The following is a 20794-nucleotide window of genomic DNA, read 5'->3' on the forward strand; positions in this document are numbered from 1 at the left end:
AAGACTTGAACAAAAATAGATGGATTAAATTGGAACAACTCATCAGGACAATTTGGCATGTTGTGAATGAGACTATGTTGCGAGAATAGAAAATAACAAATACAGTATAGAAAACTGAAGAAATATTGAACAGTATAGAAATCTCGAAAATTTCATGGAACTGAGTTCTCTACGCCCAGAGTCAAAATAAATAATCATCTGAGAAAATAATGTTTAAATCAACAAAAGTACATGAGATTTTTTTTCCTATTTTGGCGATTGAATTGCATGGTGACAAAAATGAAAGCAAAAAAGAAACAGATGAAAAGATCTTATTATATGTGTTACAATTAAATTTTTTAAAAAGTTAATTTGAAACTCATTAAAACAAGAGTAAAAATTGAAATTTTTAAATAACTTCAGTTATATGTCATTGAGAAAAAATTGAAACCCATAATTATCAGGTACAACAACTAAAAGAAACTGAAGCTTAGACAAAAATTTAAATAAAACACCACTAATTTTTTTAGAAAACTCTGTCCTAAAAGCATAAACTATTCAACAAAAGAATAAACATATTCAAATACTTTTTTTCAACACTGTGCATTATCCCAATTATTTGTTTTTTTTAACTATCAATAATGTGATAACTCAACAAGGAAACAAAATGAGCCTATGAGAACTTGTATCAAAGCAAAGAAAACATTAGCTATATAAAAAACACTTGCAGACATTGTTTTATGGCTCAGAGCAATTGGGTTACTGCCTATTTTAATGAGACTACGCACGAAAAATTGAAAAATAGTTTAAAATATTGGCAAAGTTCAAATATTAACCGACATTTTCTTAAAGCAATTAAATTCAAATTCACAAGAGACATTAGATATCAAATGTAGGCATTGTCCAGTATGAATTATACATCATGAAAAGCCAATTGGATCTTTCATTGGGAAGAATTTGTCATTGGACTATAGGAAAAAAGAACAATAAGTGAAAGCAAAACAAACGAAGTCCAAAAATTTTTTTACAAAAACTATCGGTCAGGGCCATTAAAACAATGAAGTTAACTCTGAAACCATAATATATGGTTGCTAAGCTTTATTTTTTCTAAACAAGCATCTAACAAAAATTAATCCCTGATTTGAAATTCTTGCAATAAATTCCATTAAAACCTTTAACTGCGGAAATGTCTTAAAAAAGGCCGTGCCCCGTTCTAAAAAAATTTACCATTGGTGTAATTAATTTATAATTACCCCGTTCTAAAAAATTTATCATCCATGGTGAGATCAAGATCATACCTGATACAGCTGTAGGGCAAATAAAACACTCAACTGTCCAAACGAGTGCAAAATCGATCAATTTTCAAACAAAGTTTTTATGTGTATCAAAAATAAATAGTGCATTTTAAATAGTTATAGAATTTAAATTTGCAAAAAAAACGGCAAAATTTCTATTCCAGAAGACTCCTAAAGCTAGTGAAAGTACAGTTAGCTCTTTTTTGAGCTTTTAAAGGCGATGACCGCACTTTTGAGATATATACTTCTATCAAGTTTAAAAAAAATTGGCTAAAATGCATTTTTGACAAAAAATTGTAAAATTTGAAAAACTTAGCATAAATTCCAGCCGAAAAAATTCGGATGAAACAGTTCAGGAAACGGCTCTATCTTTAAATATAAAATCAATAACACAACAATTTTTAACATATTTCAGCAATATTGACAAAATTTTGGTCAAAATTACGAAAAATGTAAATAAAAACAACGGAATTTTGTCTACTATTCTTAAAAATTAAAACCTCTAATACTCCCTGTAAATAGCAATAATCAAAAAATCTTTTTTATTATAAATTTTGCAATAGACGGGCTTTACCACGGTGATACCACTCACAACTCTCTACAATGGTTATAGCGATGGGCCAAAATTGGCTTATAAAAAAAACCTATTTGAGTATATACTAAGTAAATTCTTCATCTTAAGTAAATTAAAATATTTGCCAGAAACTATAAACAAACTCCATTTTAGCTTTGGCTGTATTGTTTCAATTTCAACTATCATAGAGAATTTGGATGCATTCCATGCATATTTTCTAAAAAGAGCTCTTTAAAAAAAACTGTCATTTCAATATCAAGATGCAATGATTAAATTTTTTCTGATTTTTTAAGTTTAAAAAAAATCAGTGAGACCCTTGAGTGTTTTTGAAACCTGGAAGCTGTTTTACGATAGAAGCCAAAAGTGGCCTGCTTTTTGATTTAAAAAATTAAGTTTAATTTATTTCTATGGAAGATAAATAAAATTTAAATCTATAATGGTTCAAACAGTAGATATTCTTTTATTCAAACTGTCTCGAACAGATTAAACAGAAGGAAGAAAAACTAAGAAAACTATGTTGTTGAGTTTCAATAGACAGTATTTCATACTCTCAAGCTTTTATGTTACTCAGTGTTTCGCATTGTTATACGTTATCCAAAATTTTCAGACAGAAATTATTGACATATTTTTATCTCCAATCCATAATAAGAATAATTATTGAGGTGTACTTTATTTATACCTTAATTTCATTATTTTAAGCAGATGTAGAAATATTGTACTGTTAGCAATGATTTTCCCCTTTTTCACGCTAAGAATTGATGAACCATTCGCCAAGAATTGATTTTTTTAGTCTGCGGGTGTCCAATATAAGGAGTATCAAAATTATTCGGTTATTTACCTTCTTGGTGATTTTTTGTCAAATGAAAGCAACTGCTATCCGAAACAATTCCATGTAATCCATGGTGTAAAACTCTATATTTGAATAACCGTAAAACATGTCACACAAGCTGCTACTTTTTGATAAATCTAGATAAGAACTTTTTAGAATAACTTTGGCAATCAAACCAGATTTCATGGCTGCCGATTCGACAGAACAAACTTGTCTGCCTTTTAAGTAAGGTCTTCCAGAAGTTTCTAGAAAAAACACTTGAAGCTTCTCAGAATGCGATTCATTGAAAAGAGGAAGTATTATCTGCATATTACAAGATCTTCTCTTTAATAAAGTCGCGATTCTCACATTTGACTGGACATTTTTGACGGTGGAGGCGTAGGGGGTTGTGCTTACTAGGTAAGTTGACAATCGATCAATAGCGGGCGAGTAAGATATTAAGGTATAAATTAAAACACAAAAGGTAACAATCAAGATATACGAATGTAATCTCATAATGGTGATATGTAAAGAATATAAAACAATAGAAAATAATAAAAATTTTCAGAATAAAATTTTATTGAAATCAAAGTTATTGGAGCTCTTCTATAATTTCGATGATGATTCTCCTCACTTCCTGGAACGATACTGAAACATTTGGCCATTTTTTAGTTAGTTTGAAACTGGGAATTATTAATATACGCAACAAAAGTTATTCAGATTTCAGATGCTCAATTGAAAAGTTTTGGGGAGGGGGAGCGGGCGGGGCTTAAATCGTTAAACCTCAAACAAAAAAGATGTCATAGCCGAATAATGATGCAACTTTTGGCTCGCATTTACTTTATTTGAAAGAATAGAAAATTGATATGACTACACTTTTTTCAAATAATAAATGTTTAAATATCTAACTAATCATAACCCAAAGTTTATGATTGCACATTGTTTGAAGTGATGAGTGAAAACTAGGGTGCAACTATGCTGCTGTTTGAGCCTTTCAAAAGTGAAACCATATTCAACACTTCTGAGGAACAGAATATAACTAGTAGTGAACTGCGATCTGATGATAGGCCTCGTCGCAAGTCAATTAAGATTTTATGCTTTCCCGTTACCATGCAAGCAATGTGAGTGAGTCTGATCATCTTTTTGGTTTACATGATCTGGCACTGGCACATGCGTGCCCTCTGTGAAGTTTAATTACAGTTCACACAAGAAATTAAAAGTTTAAAAATAATAAATAATAATCTAAATTGAATTTAATACTTTTTAAAAATAAATTACGAGTTAGTAACTCGTAATTTATTTAAAAAACAAGTTTTAAATTCAATTTAGATAATAGTGGCAATATTCAAAACAACAGTGATAATTATGTGATGATTATAGATGTTTGATACATTAAACAAAACGTGAAGGGAGATGAGATGATATTTTCTTTTACTGCCAGATTCTGCTACAAAATACGAATTGCCTGTGGAAAGATTGAAATCAAATAAACAATGAACAAGCTTGCAAGTATACTTTCAGGTCGGTGTTTCAAACAGTCCACTATCAGTATCAAAACAAATCAATCAATGTTTTTGATCATATCATCTTTGTTGAACGGTATTGCTGTCAACGGGGCTAAAGATTTACCCTTTAAAATTTTTTTAGAAAATAAAATGCGGTGGAAAGATCCGAAGGATTACTCAAAATGCGTTGAAAAATTAACACCCTCCCTTACCTTTTAAAGCAATTAAGCACTGAATCAGAATGTCCTTCAGAAACTTATCAACACTGATTCAGAGTCTGTTCATGTCACATTTGGTTGTTATATCGTCTGATTCAGACTTGAGGTTTTCTGATCCAGTTTCTGATTCCAAATTTATACTTCGAAAAACTTTAATCATAATTTTGACATAATTTATGCTAAATTGGCATCGTTTTTCTTCTTCTTATCAATTTTTATTTAAAAATTATAATATCTTATAGTAGAATATTCGTAAGTTGGCCCATTGGTTTGAAATAATATATTTTTGTGCTCTCTAGTTTATAACAGCAAAATGGTTTTTGAAGAATTGTTTCGATCTAAAAGATATCTTGTAGCAAGTGTTGGATTTAGTGGGAGTTAATTCAACGCGGCTGAAAATTCACAATGCGTCTAGTCAATACTTTTTAAAATGTTCACTTGTGGTCTGCTCTGTGGGAATAAGCAGATACAAAACAGATAAACAGATAGTAAAAAAAATCAATTGGATAAAAATAACAAGTTTTATGAAAAGTTTTTTTCATTAACGACTGCTCCGTGGTCTCACATTAATCTTCAAGCATTCATTTAGAAATCACGAGATTATGAAAAGAGACTTGACTTTTGCTCTAAAATTTTTGATGTCATTTTTTGAGGAAAACGTTTCCTGGAGCAAGAAGTGTCACATGGTGCTCCGATATAATCCATGTACACTTTTGAATAAATCGCTAAATTTTCTCGGCATGAAATGGTGGTAGCGAAGGGGAATATGCAACAATAACGAAAGCATTCGTCTGATTCTTCAGCCATTGAAAAACTTGCTCATCAAGTATAACAATTAGAAAACATGAGGGCCAGGGGTGCGAGTGTGTGTGTGTATATATATGCGCGTGAGTGTGTGTGTGTGTGCGTGTCTGCGTGCGTGTGCGCGTGCGTGTGTGTGCGTTTGTGTGTGCTTGGGTTTGTCTCTGTGTGTGTCTGCGTGTGCTAGCGTGTTTCTGTGTGTGCGCGTGCGTGTGTGTGCGTTTGTGTGTGCTTGGGTTTGTCTCTGTGTGTGTCTGCGTGTGCTAGCGTGTTTCTGTGTGTGTGCGTGTGTGTGTGTGCGCGCGTGTGTGTGTGTGTGTGTGTGTGTGTGTGTGTGTGTGAGAGAGTAGTAAAGGAAAGTGACTAGAACCTCAACGGGGGGGGGGGGGACGGACAATTTTGGCAATGCACATCTACAACGGGGTGGGACACTTTATAGGTTGCAAAAATTGTCCCCCTCCTTTTTTGACCAAAAATGGAAAACTTTTCGGTTGATTTTAACTTTGTTCAATTTGTTTACAAGCTTGACCCAGTTTTTGTTACGACTAACTGTTTGCTGCGGGGTCTGTTTGTTTGTTTAGAACAGTGATATAAATTAAGCACTGCTATTGCTTGGACAATTTTTGGAACGCCCGTCTACTGCGGGGTGGGACACTTCCAAAAATTTAATAGATTGCAAAAATTGTCCCCCCCCCCTCTTTTGACCGAAAATGGAAAACTTTTCGGTTGATTTTAACTTTGTTCAATTTGTTTACAAGCTTGACCCAGTTTTTGTTACGACTAACTGTTTGCTGCGGGGTCTGTTTGCTGCGGGGTCTGTTTGTTTGTTTAGAACAGTGATATAAATTAAGCACTGCTATTGCTAGCATTGCGATTACATGTTTTGTGTATGATAAAAGTATTCAGATCCAGTTTTTCATATTTGAGAATTTACCGCTAATGGGCGTCGACACTTGTAAAAATTTTTGAAAAATGGGGTCGAAAAAATTTTTTGCGTTTTTTCGGCTTTAATCAATGTAAAAATGTGTGAAACATGTTTTTTGAGTAAAAAAAGTTGTCGGAAAAAATTTTTTCAAAATTTGAAATTTTTGCCCTATAGGAGATCAGAACTTGTAAAAATTTTTGAAAATGGATTCGAAATTTTTTTTTGTGTTTTTTGGTTTGAATCAATGCAAATAGTTGTGAAACACGTTTTGTGAGTGATAAAAGTGGTCAGAAAAGATTTTATTGGAAATCGAATTTTTGTCCTATAGGAGGACAAGAACCTAAAAAAGTTTTTGAGAAATAGGGTCCAAAATCTTTGTTGATTTTTTGTCTCTATTAGATGTGATACGGTGTTAATCATGTTTTGTGCATCAACCACACCCCAACCAACACGCCCAACCCACCAACACACACCCGACCACACCCCAACCAACACGCCCAACCCACCAACACCCAACCACACCCCAACCAACACCCCAACCCACGAACACACACGCCCAACCCACCAACACCCTACCAACACCCCCAACCCACGAACACACACGTCCAACCAACCAACACACATGCCCAACCCACACGCCCAGCCAACACACACACACACACACACACGAGCGACGCACCTAAACCAACCACACCCAAACACAACCCCCAAACACACACAAACACGCCCAGCCAACACACACACACACACACCCAACCAAGCTTCAACCCACACGCCAAACCCATCACTGCATATCAAGCAAAATAATTGAATATTACATAGCCACAATAATGACCTAAAAATTATTCTTTATGCAAATTTTGTGCATAAGCACTGTCATATTCTAGATATATGAAAGTACATATGCACAAAAATATGCAAAAAGCCAAGAGGAATAACATGAACGAACCAACCTTGCAGGTGGAGATAAATTGCTTCCTTGATAACTGAAAGATATGAATATATAAACTTTTATATATCATGCTCAATCTTGTTCATCAGTTTGTGTGTTTCGCAAATAAACGTGAACACATCAGTGCTCTAATTTTTGTTTTTAAATGGCAGAGCGAATGAGATGTCATTAAGTAAAATATTTCAGCATCTTTATGCAAATTTTGTGCGTATGCACTTTCATATACCAAATAATAACTGCAAGTTTGCACCCCATACCCTTCCTCATGAAAAATGAATAAAGCGAAGGCTTGGTTTTCAATTAGTGTCAATACATAACGAAACATAAGTCAAAATTAGAGTAATTCTTTGTTATTGTGTTTGCTAAACCTTGAGTATTTCAACAAGTTTGTATATGTTTGTCTTCCGTTATTCGTTTCCTGAGCCACTTTTGCAATTTTAGTGATTCTTCACTATGATGATCGTAATTTTTCTGTGACAAAACCATTTCTTGTCTTGGCGTTTCTGAATACTCGGTAGCAAAATTTACTTCGAGGATGCTCGGATTTGTTTCGTTTTCGTAAGCCGCATTTCAACCTTTTTGATTTGGTTTATCGACCAACCGCTACCATGTGATGAAAAATTTTTCAACGCTATTATCATTTGCTCGGTCATTTCAGAGAAACATTCGTTATTTAATCCAGGAAACTCGACCCTTTGCGCTTTCGAATTTGCAAAGATTGTTATATGTTGAACTGCAGCTTGTGATGTTTCTTCATCCACTGGTTTTGTAAGCTCTACAGTTGCACAGAATTGAACTTTTTGTGGTTGAGTTTGGGTGTTCAATCGAATGACATTGTCAATTTCGTTTTGTTTACCGCGCATGAAGCTGAGCAAATCAATATCATTATTGTCCACCGAAATTTCATATATTTTAAGAACACCACCAAAAGCCTTCTCAGTGGCAAAAATTTCACCTGATGTGTCAATTTTTGCGTCCGAGTTCCATATTGGTAAGCCATGAACTTTATTCATGTGTTGCACATAGGAAGAGTCACCAACAAAAAGTTTATTGCAATAAAGACAATATCGGGGTCTGAATGAGAGATGCTTTTCTCTCATGTGATTTTCCATTTCAATAACCCCACTTCTTTCATAACCGCATGCATGGCATACAAAGGAATTATTTTCTTTGTACTGTTTATGGACTGTTTGTTTGTGACGTCTGAGACTACGCTTGTCTGAAAGTTATTTGTTGCAAATAGTACAAGTTTCGGTACTCATTGATATTCCTTAGTTTCAAAATTAAATTGAGTTGTGATATTTAAAAAAATCCGCTAGTGCCGTCAGTCGTTTTGAGTCGTGTTTGGTCAGTAAAATGCGCAGGACATTAAAACAACGTATAATATGTTAGAGTAAAAGTTTCTAAATTTATGTTTTAAAGCAAGCCGAAATTGAGGGAATTAAAACAAACTAATACGAGTGAATACGCAAAAGGCAAACGCAAAATTGTGTATAGCACAATTTACAATTTCCTGTTGAGTCATTCTTTTGGAAAGTGGTTTTGTTTACAATTTGTTTATTGACTCAGTTTTCTTTGCTCTGCATACACAACGAAACTAAAATTGTTTTAGATATTTGAATCAGAAGCTAAAGAAAATAGTTGTCGTGTGTTTGTAAAGTTAAGGCAAAAAGCAAATGACAAAATCTAGTATTGGGTTGTCACACATTTTCACAACTCTCTAACCCAATCAGAGTGCGCGTATTGTTTATTTACTTTTGTAACTGAAAGCTACTGCTCGGCAAACGTTTTGTTTACATTTGCAACTGAAATCTGCTTCTGAGCAAACAGTGGGCCTCTAGTCTCGCAGACCGTTGTGCCAATAACAGAGATTCAACTGTTTACCTGCTTTCCTGCTTTTTGTTTGCTCAGTGCAGGTAGGTCAGTCTGCGGGGTTATTTGTTTACCCCAGTTTTGTTTTATCACTAGTATCGCGTACTAGTATCTGCTGAAAATTGTTTACTGATTTTTTGTCATGATATGAAAATACCCAAGCTTCAGCTGGTTTTAATTCTACCCTTTTTACTTTTGTTTATTTGTTTAATACAATCTTTCATCCACTTGTTTGTTCAATGTCTGAATTTTTCTGCAACGCTTAATTCCTTCTTCCAAACATTCATGCTATGTTTGATGCTGAGATGAATCATTAGTGAAAATTAAATTAAGAACTAGTTTAAAGAAGTAAACACAAAGTTCATACGTTGAAACACAGTAATCAACCAAAAATAAAAAGTTCAATATGTACAATGAATTTGACGAAAGTTTGTTTTGTTTAGAGCCGAGATAACTTGATCACCTTCTTGACTGGAGCGTAACACTGATTTAACGGAGGAGTTTCCGCGATGCTAACGTCATCCGAAAAGTTATTGGTAAGTAAAGGGAGACTTTTTTCCGGAGTTTTCATGTCACTAGGCGATTGAGATTGATCGAAACTCCAAAAATCTGATATCTGTTCAATTTCTTCTAGCTGTCCTAGTTGATTTTCCCAAATTTCAATGCACTCATGATCGTAGTCTGCAAAAAGTTTTCTTGTTCGCTTTGTCAATTTTTTGACATCCTGCTTTTTTGTTTGAATGGGAGTAATACATCCATAATATCGATGAGCATATGGAGACTCTTCTTGTCTTGGTGATTTTTCTGGCGTTTTTGTAAGATGAAATAAATCGTTTTGTTTTGTGTATTCAAGTATTGGTTCAATGTAATTAACTGGAACAATAAAGCTGTTTTTTGTGTGCCATAATTGAGTCTTGTCATCAAAGCTTTCCTTCACAAGGACAATATTTTTGAAGTTGTGACACATTCTCACAAGGGTTCTAGTACCTCGCTCACTTGTTTTTGCAATTTCTAAATATTCAGCAGCCATATTACAGGTGATGGATAAACAATTGAGATGTTTTTACTGATTTTCCGGATTTAAGCGGTAACAAAGCAAACAGTTTTCTTTCGAAGGAAAATTTTATAAAGACTTAACAGCAGAGTCTAAAACCAATTCTGAGAACAAGAGAAATGAAAACTTGTTTTTATATGGTATGGAACTGAATGGAAAAGCAGGATGAAAGCTAATTCTAGAAGAAGGTTAAGTAACAAAAGACTTGCAGTAATGTATTAAGGAGCCAAAGAACTAAAGAATTTTCACAAAACTTATATTGATCAACAAGAGAGAACAATGGCGGAATGATTGAAAAAATTGTTGCAGACCGATTTGTTTATTTGACTTAATCATTTCATCATTATTCCGTCATGTCTATAAATAGAATTATGTCATATTGACCTAAGTTGAATTGGGGTGCTCTCGGGAAATATAAATAGACTCGAGGAGGCGAGCTAATTTATCCATTGCTAATGAAAATTTGTCAGTTTTTAGATTTAAAGGTCGGGACTTGTAAAACTGTTTTCCGCTATGGCCTTTATAATGCTTGGCCAGGCGATGTTGCATTAGTGAATGGAAATTTTTAAATTGCCTTGGACAATTGTGATATTGAATGGGTCTTGATTCAGCAGGGTATAATTTTTCCGATCTTTTGAATTTCATATTTCGTATAAACGTCATAGCTGATATAGAAGAGTATAAATTTGTTTATACGCTAGGGTGGGTGGGTTTGTTTGCTCAGCTGTTATCTTGTCTAGACATGTTGGCGTGGGGTTTGAAATTGTTTACATTCCAATAAACAGTAACTTATTAGTCATTCATCATTTCAGATTACTTTGATACAGTTTGTCTCTATATATGCAACATTATGGGTAATGTTTTGTTGAAGGATGCTGAGTACAGTGACTTTCATTTGGATCTCTCGCTCAATAAAAAACGGCTTGTTAGGGCTGCTGTAAAGAATTATTATACCACTGGCACCTATTTATCCTTGAAATTGTTCAAACGTGATAGTGAACAGGTCGACTGGGATTTCAATCAAAAAATTACACTTTCGGCGCCAGAGTTTCGGTTGATATGTCAGAACATAGAAAAATTAGAACAAATGCTTGATCAACCAGTTGGCTTGATCGACTCACTTCTAAAACCGGATTCAACTGATGACTCGAAGCGTCCAGCAAAACGGGCTGGCAAAACACCGACTCAGCGCCAAAAGAAGATACCAAAAACATCTGTAACAGTCAATGAGGAATCGGAATAATTTCTCTTATTACTTTTGCTTCCTGTCATTGTTTATGCTTTCATAGTTAGTTCATTAGCTTTTTCTTTTTCGTTTGTTATGGTTGAGGCAATGTATGAGAACAGTCCCGCTTATTTCAAGAAATTTCAAAAACGTTTCAAGTACAATATTTGTGAGACGGAACCAAAACTTGAACACACAACAATTGAAAATTATGCATATGGTTATCATTCATCTGCTACAGTTATCGAAGGTTGTACATTTGGCTCCAATCATTATCATGTTATGTATGAATTTGGTTCGCAGGATAATAATTTATTCGATTCTCTTTATGTACCTGCGGTGATACCGTGTCTCGTTAACTGTTTCAAATTACCTATTCAGCCTACGCAAAAAGACTTTGTTAAGCGCGGTGCAATAATTTCACGACTACATGTTGCTGTTGAGTACCTTTCAAAATCAACTTCTTCATCAGTTACCAAGAACCAGAAACAACTTCCAGCACCTTTGAGTGAGGCAACAGCGAAATCTATTAGTACTTTTACGGCCAACAAACGTTCTTCTACAGTCCCTGATGTAACTATAAAACGATTTTGCCAGCTTATGCTAGGTGAACACTCCTCAACTCTTTATCAGATAATGGATATTCTGCTTAGTGGCCATGGGAGTTTTGTGCGAGAATCCTCAAACTCTTTCATAACCTTTCAATTTTGTAAAAATTGATACTCAAAAAAGTGTTGTTGTTGTTTCAAAATTAAATTAACTATTACTTCATATGTTTTACAAAAGCTAGCAACTCTAATTCATTTACATCGGGTATGAATGGAAATTTCTCACTATAAAAATAATGAACAATATATATGCAAAATAAACCACAAAGCTGGGAGTCTGATGATTGCAATGGAGACTGAATGTCTCTTCTATGTTCCATGATATCCATCATTATCTCCAAGTCTTTACACTGTTGTAAACGGTTGAAAATATCCTTGTAGGTAGTCAAGGGTAGAGCCAATGGATCCGCAAAATATATTATTGGGTATGCATATCGTTTAGCTAGCACTACCCAGTGGGTTCCAATACAGTTGGATCATGATGCATTAACAATAATAAATGTGTTGGTTTGCAAGTCCAGAGGAAAATTATCAGCGGCATAAACCCCTCTGAATTTGAATTTGAGGTGTTTACACTTTTTCACTTGAAGTTGAATTTGGTCTTCGTCCATTAGTATGTGATCATGGGAAGAGCGTTTTTAGATGCGTTTCTTGCAGAGTCAATGTAGATCGTAGAGGCTTTTTCCCCAAGAAAAAATATTTCAACATTATGAGCTAACGCTGCATCGAACTTGAGCTCAACAGACAATGATGAATTTGTGAGCTCTGCATAAATAAAGTCATGAGTTGCCTCTTGAGTGCTGGTCAGATCAAATACCATTATATAATGGTTTGCGAACTCACTCAGAGGTATTCCATGGCCATTTTCTACATAAGCTAATGCACTCATTGAATTGTAGTAGAACTTCTTGTTGTCAGTTGTTGACATTGGAGTTCCAGCCGTTGCAAAACCATTTCGATAAATGGTTATCTCTCTTAAACCAAATTTTTGATAATGGAATGGATTAGCGGTGTTGGTACCGATGAATGCTGTACCAACTCATAATGCAACAATGACTCTTCTGATTGGCTCTTTAGTGAAAATATCCTCATGTTTCCAGCTTTGTTGGCCTGTTGTAGCCAAGAATGTTTTGGTAATTACTTCATTGTATCGGTAAATTGCCGGAGTTTTCAATAATGTCTTCTCAATTGCACCTACAACATTATCTGACACCGTCATCTTCCTGATAAATAAATTAGCCTCATCTATTTTAACCTTGTAGTGTTTCGCGGGGTCCTCACTAATGACGGCAAAGTCATCTTGAGATCTTCTCATTGAAATGCGTAAGGTAACTCCACTAACCAAATGTTTCTCACATGAAAAGAAATCAACCGCCAACTTTCCATATAATGTTATGCGTACGGATTGTCGCACTGTTCTTTTTCTTATATCTGATATTGCTGTTGGAATAGTGCCCGGGTTTTCCTCATACTCGTAACCCTGACATTTCAGCCATGTTTTTTTTGCGTCTGTCCCATGAGAGAATTCAGTTTCTATGAAACTTTTGTGTGCATAGTGCCCATTAGCTGTTGAAATTTTGATACCATTTGCAGAAACAGTACAGTCGGCGAAAAGTGAATGAAGGATATTATTAGCAAAATATGGAAGATCACTGGCATTAGCGTCACCAGCTGTGTAGCGCAAATCCGTTCCATCTGTTTGAAGTATTCGACACTTGATCTCCAGGTAAATTTTTTGCAAGTCAATAAAATTGTTGCGATCACCAACAACTTCAAATTCCAATGATGATCCTGAAGGCGAATAAAGGGGTCCTGTTTTTTGCTCGAATGATTGAACAAATGTTACCAGCAAAGGTGGTTTTTCAAATAAGTCTAAAGAACTGTGAGTGGCTTCAGATGGTATCACAATATTAGTTCGCATTTTTCACTCGCGAGAAAAAATCCAGACGACTCCTTTTCGGACGGGGTTTTTGAGAAATGATTCTTCTGGTTGAGATTTTTCGTTTTTGGTTTGAACGAGGTCTCGTGTATTGTCGCCTTTTTCGTCTAATTATTTTACGGCCTGATGCAATACGTGATTGAAGAGATCCACCTATTTGTTTGCGAGCTGTTTTTGCTACTGTACTTTTCAGTGCTTGTTTTGCTGACTTTCTTTTGGTTGCAACTTCTACTAACTCTGGTGCTCCCTGAACCAATAAATCACGACCAATCTTTTTCGCTGCGGGCCAGAGAAATTTGCGTGCTAATGGCAGAGCAACTCTTCCAATACCTGCAGCAAGGGCTCCAAAACCGCTGCCTCTTTGTCTGTAGTGTCCGGAAAAATGCGGCATTGATTGAGATGCTTGATTGCTGTAGTATGTCTCCATATCAAATAATTTTTTGAAATTTTATACTGACTATAACTTTTCCGGTACCAGTAAAAGGAATTAGTTTTCCAGTTTCGTTTCTCAACTCTACCTGGATGTTCTGAATATTGTTTGATAATATTGGCTTGTAATCCAAATTTGTGTAAGACTTATGGTGTATGGGTGTCACTGTGTTTATGCTACCGTTTCTCAAACGTCTTTCAGACTCAATGATTTTTATTACCGGAGCTCTCACATCACCAACGTTTTGATGTTCAATTATATCAATGTTTACAAATATTAGCTGTGATCCGCAAGTGATATCAACTGGAAAATCTCCAACATGTCTGTTCAAAGTGTTGCCTGCTTTTTCTGACTTGTAACCAATGTGAATAAAACCAGGATTCGAAATATCTCTTATTCCTTTAAAACCAAGAATACTGGGGACTTCTTCATCTTCAAATGACAAACCTTCGTTAGGCCCAAATTTCAAAACTAACTTTTGCGTTACAGTGTCAAAATCATAGTCAAAGTTTTTCAATTAAGCGATTCGAAAAATTTCTTCCAGAAGCTCTTCTGAACTGTTGTATATACCTTTGCGGATTCTTTGAAGTTGTCCAGTGCGGTTATGTGAAGCATCAAGTTCAGCGCCAGAACTGACATATGCAACTATTTCGGCTGAGTTTATATTGTTGATGTTTGATGGAAATGATATTGAAGCAAGGGCAACTTGCCAATCGCCATCTAACTGTAATGGTTGGGCGAGTTGATTTCGAAACTTGGCCATAGTATTATTGGTAAAAATTCCCATTGATGCATTCGATATCAAATCAATAGTGAATTCTTTATTAATACTCATGTTTAGTCTTCGACAGGAAGGACGTTCACTTGGACTAATTCTGGTTCATAAAATTTACCTTCAATTATAACGTTGTTTGCGTCTATAAGGTTGTATGTTGGTGGACTAAGGGTGGCAACCTTGAATACTGTGAAGACTTCGTCTGTGTAATTTTGTTTATAACCTTTCCTAAATATTTCGTCTGGCTTTGCAATCCGAACCAGGTCTCCTTCTTCGTATTTTGGCTTGTACTTTTTTGTGCTAATTGCTAGGGATATTAGAAACGGTTCATGTTTTTTGAAAGTTTTATTAAGCGCAAGTTGGGTAACACGATTAACACGACTGTTTATAGTATTTACAAACTGGGGCAATTGCTTAATATAAGTCCAAGTCCAATTTTCCTCCAGGTATTTGTGAATAATGTTTTTGATTGATCGAATATTCCTCTCAGCAAATGCCGACTTGGTTTCGTTTTCGGTTGTATATAAATGAATCTCCTTCTTTTCACAAAATTTTTTGAATTCACCTTTAAACTCGGATCCCTTGTCTGTCCAAACTCTTTCTGGTTTTTTCTGTTTGATCATTTTTTTGAACGCTTCAACAGCGTCTTTTGCATATAAAGCCTTCATTGGTTGCACTCTAAGGTATCGCGATAAAACATCAACAGCCACCAGTAAATATTTGACTCCGTTGTTGTGTTGGACAATTTTATCCATATACGCCACATCGACAGACCAGATTTCGTTTATTCTGTATGCAACAGCTTTTAGTCTCGGAAAAGTTTTTCTGAAATGTCTGTATTTTGTGTATGGGGCTTTCGACTGAAGGTATTGAACCACTTTGGATCTTGGTAAACCACTGGCTTTCTTCAAATTAGCTATGCTACCAAAAGCTGCACTACCTTTTGTGGATAATTTGTTCAATTGTTTAACGTGAGAGGAAGTAATTTGTCCACAAGCTAGACGGTTGGATTTCGTCTTTTGCATCTTCAAAGCTTCCTTCATCGTCGCCAGAAGCTTTTGATTCTTCTGTTCTCGAGACTCCTGATTCTTCGTTTTCTGGTTCATCCTCAAACAACTGTAACTTTTCGTTTAGTGATAAGGCAAGAAATTTTTTTGCGTATGTATTACAAGTTAATTGTGAACTGATATCTAGAAAGGTCAGGACTTTGTAATATTCAAGTGAAAGCTTAGATGATGTTTGTTGTAGATCGTAAAGAAAATCTGCGACAAGAATTCCCGTGCTTGACTTATTAACCATTAGTCTTGATGTCTGATCAAGCGATAGAGATTCTGACTCTTCTGTTTTTTCCAATATTATGCTCGCTTTTTCAAACTTTTTTCTGTCAAGGTGTTTAATATCTCTCAAAACTCGCTCCCTGATTTCAGTTGAAATTTTGGTATCAATTTTGTCATCTCTAGTCTCATTCAACTCATCTTTGATATTCTCCAAAATATTATCGGTCTGCTGTTGCGTGTCTTGTTGCGTGGTAGAAGGTGCTGGTGGAGACTTGCTTCTTTGCAACAGTGATATTTGTTTTGCTTTCTCTCAGACATTTTCATTGTTGAGAAGTTGAGCAATTTGAGGTTGTTCATTGGCATACATTTGACGAGGAATTAGCACAAACTCTTCAGTGTGCATTTTTCTCCAGAAAAGCAATACAAGGTAACGCAATCAGTTTAATTAGACGAATTCCAGAATCTGATCGAAAAATTTTGATTCTCCCACTTTTTTCAACTCGCCTGTCTGCAAGTTTACGTAGTGGTTTCTCGAATTTTTTTAATTCAACTTTATTGATTGGTACAACTCCAGAGAGTACGTTCATCACACAGTCACTCAAGAACCAAATGAAATCGCCCTGATGTAATATTTCTATTTGAGCCGTGTTCTCATTCCTCTTATTTGCCCATTGCTTGAGCATAAGCAAATGTTTCTTTTTCATTTGTATTTGTTGTAATGACTGCTTCAGGGGACGAAATGTAAAAAATAGAAGGATCCGGTCCAATTAGTTGCGATGAAAAACGTAAACCCTGACTGGTTTTTGGGTCGAGATCAATGATCAAATGTCCAAAGGGCTCCGCAGTTGCTAGTTTGTATGCTTCTTTTATCAGTTGGAGACAATTCAACTGTTTTCCAAGATATTCAATTTGTTGAATGTCACGAAGCGACTTGAATAATATTATATGTGTTGTATTCAGATCAATGGTTCTGGACCATTTGCTTTGATGGAACATATTATGCTTGACGTATATAACATGTAATTTGCGATGACGTCCTGAGGTAGCTATTTTTACAAACTCTTTATCGTTGAAGATTTCTTCACATGAATCGTCATAGATAAGTAGACAATGCGATAGATTTTTTGTTATATCAAAGCCTGAGTATTTTAGAAACTCAATCCCTGGTATAACTCGTTGCATATCTTTGAAAAGTGGTTGGAACTCTTTGTAAAAATAATAAATTTTTTCAAAGCGTGGATAAAAGGTCGAACCTTTTAGCATTCGAAATAAGAGTTCTGTTTTACCACAACCACTTGGTCCTACAATAGACATGAATACCCTGTCATGTGTAAGAATAATTTTGTTCATAGTTTGGGATTAGGTAAAATGTAACCAACTAAACTCGATAAGAGAGCAATCCAAATTGATTTCTCTTCACAGCTTTCTGATAATAGAAAGAGCATAGAGAAGCAAAGAATGATCATTAAGACAATGATACTAACTTGAACAAAACATATTACTTCGGACCTTGGTACTGTTGAATTTGAACAACAACGCCATGGGGGCCTCTCTTTGTTGTTCACATCAAATACTAAATTACTGATACCGACGTCAGCCTCGTCTCTTTGATTCATTGGAGAAAAAAAATCAATTGAAAAGTGAATTGAAACAAGAATGATATAAAATGTTAATTTTTTGAATTATTCACTGGGCAACTGTTTCATGTACCAGAACTCAAATAAATTGAAACCTTTAATATGACTTTTTATCTCTAGTTTATAACAAACTGTTGACGAGTCATTTTCCTCGAACGATGGTTGATTGAAAACTTTTTCAACTTCGGGGTGCTCCAAGACATATAACAGCAACTCATTCGGCATCTCATTTAGTGATAGCTCACGTTCTGGTGGTGATTTTTGCAATCTAAATTGAGGAACTTTTTTGTCCGCCCATTGCTTCCAACGTGGGATTCGCTGCTCTTTGGGGGACTGCATAGGCTTCGGGTTTGTTTTGTTCATAGCCATAATTGAACTGATTCCGATGTTCTCGAGCTCTCTGTTTATTTTTTACGTACAGTTGGAAGTGATAGAAATTATCTATCACGGGCAGGAAAGCCCTAAAGCTGTCTAGCTCGTCGGGAGAAAGAGTCTCTCGGACATTTTCATTGTTGAGAAGTTGAGCAATTTGAGGTTGTTCATTGGCATACATTTGACGAGGAATTAGCACAAACTCTTCAGTGTGCATTTTGCTCCAGAAAAGCAATACAAGGTAACGCAATCAGTTTAATTAGACGAATTCCAGAATCTGATCAAAAAATTTTGATTCTCTCACTTTTTTCAACTCGCCTGTCTGCAAGTTTACGTAGTGGTTTCTCGATTTTTTTTAATTCAACTTTATTGATTGGTACAACTCCAGAGAGTACGTTCATCACACAATCACTCAAGAACCAAACGAAATCGCCCTGATGTAATATTTCTATTTGAGCCGTGTTCTCATTCCTCTTATTTGCCCATTGCTTGAGCATAAGCAAATGTTTCTTTTTCATTTGTATTTGTTGTAATGACTGCTTCAGGGGACGAAATGTAAAAAATAGAAGGATCCGGTCCAATTAGTTGCGATGAAAAACGTAAACCCTGACTGGTTTTTGGGTCGAGATCAATGATCAAATGTCCAAAGGGCTCCGCAGTTGCTAGTTTGTATGCTTCTTTTATCAGTTGGAGACAATTCAACTGTTTTCCAAGATATTCAATTTGTTGAATGTCACGAAGTGACTTGAATAATATTATATGTGTTGTATTCAGATCAATGGTTCTGGACCATTTGCTTTGATGGAACAAATTATGCTTGACGTATATAACATTTAATTTGCGATGACGTCCTGAGGTAGCTATTTTTACAAACTCTTTATCGTTGAAGATTTCTTCACATGAATCGTCATAGATAAGTAGACAATGCGATAGATTTTTTGTTTTTGTCAAAGCCTGAGTATTTTAGAAACTCAATCACTGGTATAACTCGTTGCATATCTTTGAAAAGTGGTTGGAAATCTTTGTAAAAATAATAAATTTTTTCTAAGCGTGGATAAAAGGTCGAACCTTTTAGCATTCGAAATAAGAGTTCTGTTTTACCACAACCACTTGGTCCTACAATAGACATGAATACCCTGTCATATGTAAGAATAATTTTGTTCATAGTTTGGGATTAGGTAAAATGTAACCAATTAAACTCGATAAGAGAGCAATCCAAATTGATTTCTCTTCACAGCTTTCTGATAATAGAAAGAGCATAGAGAAGCAAAGAATGATCATTAAGACAATGATACTAACTTGAACAAAAAATATTTCTTCGGACCTTGGTACTGTTGAATTTGAACAACAACGCCATGGGGGCCTCTCTTTGTTGTTCACATCAAATACTAAATTACTGATACCGGCGTCAGCCTCGTCTCTTTGATTCCTTGGAGAAAAAAAATCAATTGAAAAGTGAATTGAAACAAGAATGATATAAATGTTAATTTTTTGAATTATTCACTGGGCAACTGTTTCATGTACCAGAACTCAAATAAATTGAAACCTTTAATATGACTTTTTATCTCTAGTTTATAACAAACTGTTGACGAGTCATTTTCCTCGAACGATGGTTGATTGAAAACTTTTTCAACTTCGGGGTGCTCCAAGACATATAACAGCAACTCATTCGGCATCTCATTTAGTGATAGCTCACGTTCTGGTGGTGATTTTTGCAATCTAAATTGAGGAACTTTTTTGTCCGCCCATTGCTTCCAACGTGGGATTCGCTGCTCTTTGGGGGACTGCATAGGCTTCGGGTTTGTTTTGTTCATAGCCATAATTGAACTGATTCCGATGTTCTCGAGCTCTCTGTTTATTTTTTACGTACAGTTGGAAGTGATAGAAATTATCTATCACGGGCAGGAAAGCCCTAAAGCTGTCTAGCTCGTCGGGAGAAAGAGTAATGGTTGCAAAATAACGTTTTGCTGCTGCGCTACAAAGCGGGTTGTAACGCGGTTGTTGTGCTGTGTTTGGCTTATTGTTGAGATAGTTCGTTCGGTTCTGTTGATCACTTGAAAAATTATTCTGTATTGGTGGAGAGGGATCCTGAACTCTGTTGAATATTATAATCGGTTGATCGTCAAGTGGAGTCAAGCAAGTGAATATCTTCAAGTTGTCTGACAGATAAGTTGTTAAGGTGGCCGTGTCTTCTCTGTGCATCACTTTGTGTCCACTGTGAAAATATTCTTGCTTTACGTTCCGCGCAGTGATTTGATAATTGATCGTTTAATGAACGAAAGTTTGAATGATGATAACAGGAAGGAACTTGTTCTTCTGGTATTATCTCTGAGATTCGGGGACAATTTAGATCCTCCAGATTATAAACAGTTTTTTTGTAAAAGCTTACTGCGGAGCTCACACTTTTCAATGCCTTTGGCAAAAAAATTTTTTCGTGTGAATCGGAAACTGAAACTCAGACAGATTGTTTTCAAATCACAGTAAGGTATATCACCTTCGTCCCAATCAAGACCGTGTAAGTTATTGGTCAGCCAAATAACAGTGTGTC

General features: G+C 35.4%; 1 protein-coding gene across 1 annotated transcript in view; it reads right to left on the bottom strand.

The window, feature by feature from the left end:
• The window catches only part of LOC142343034 (uncharacterized), a 120056-nt gene that overhangs the window by 62690 nt on the left and 36572 nt on the right, over positions 1 to 20794 (bottom strand). Inside the window, exon 2 of the mRNA XM_075394720.1 lies at positions 2727 to 3304. Within this exon, the coding sequence (XP_075250835.1) occupies positions 2727 to 3172 (446 nt within the window). The 5' untranslated portion in view covers positions 3173 to 3304. The remainder of the gene's footprint in view (positions 1 to 2726; positions 3305 to 20794) is intronic.

This window comes from Convolutriloba macropyga, chromosome 7 (assembly GCF_964194025.1).
Source record: "Convolutriloba macropyga chromosome 7, txConMacr16.3, whole genome shotgun sequence".
Taxonomy (NCBI): domain Eukaryota; kingdom Metazoa; phylum Xenacoelomorpha; order Acoela; family Convolutidae; genus Convolutriloba; species Convolutriloba macropyga.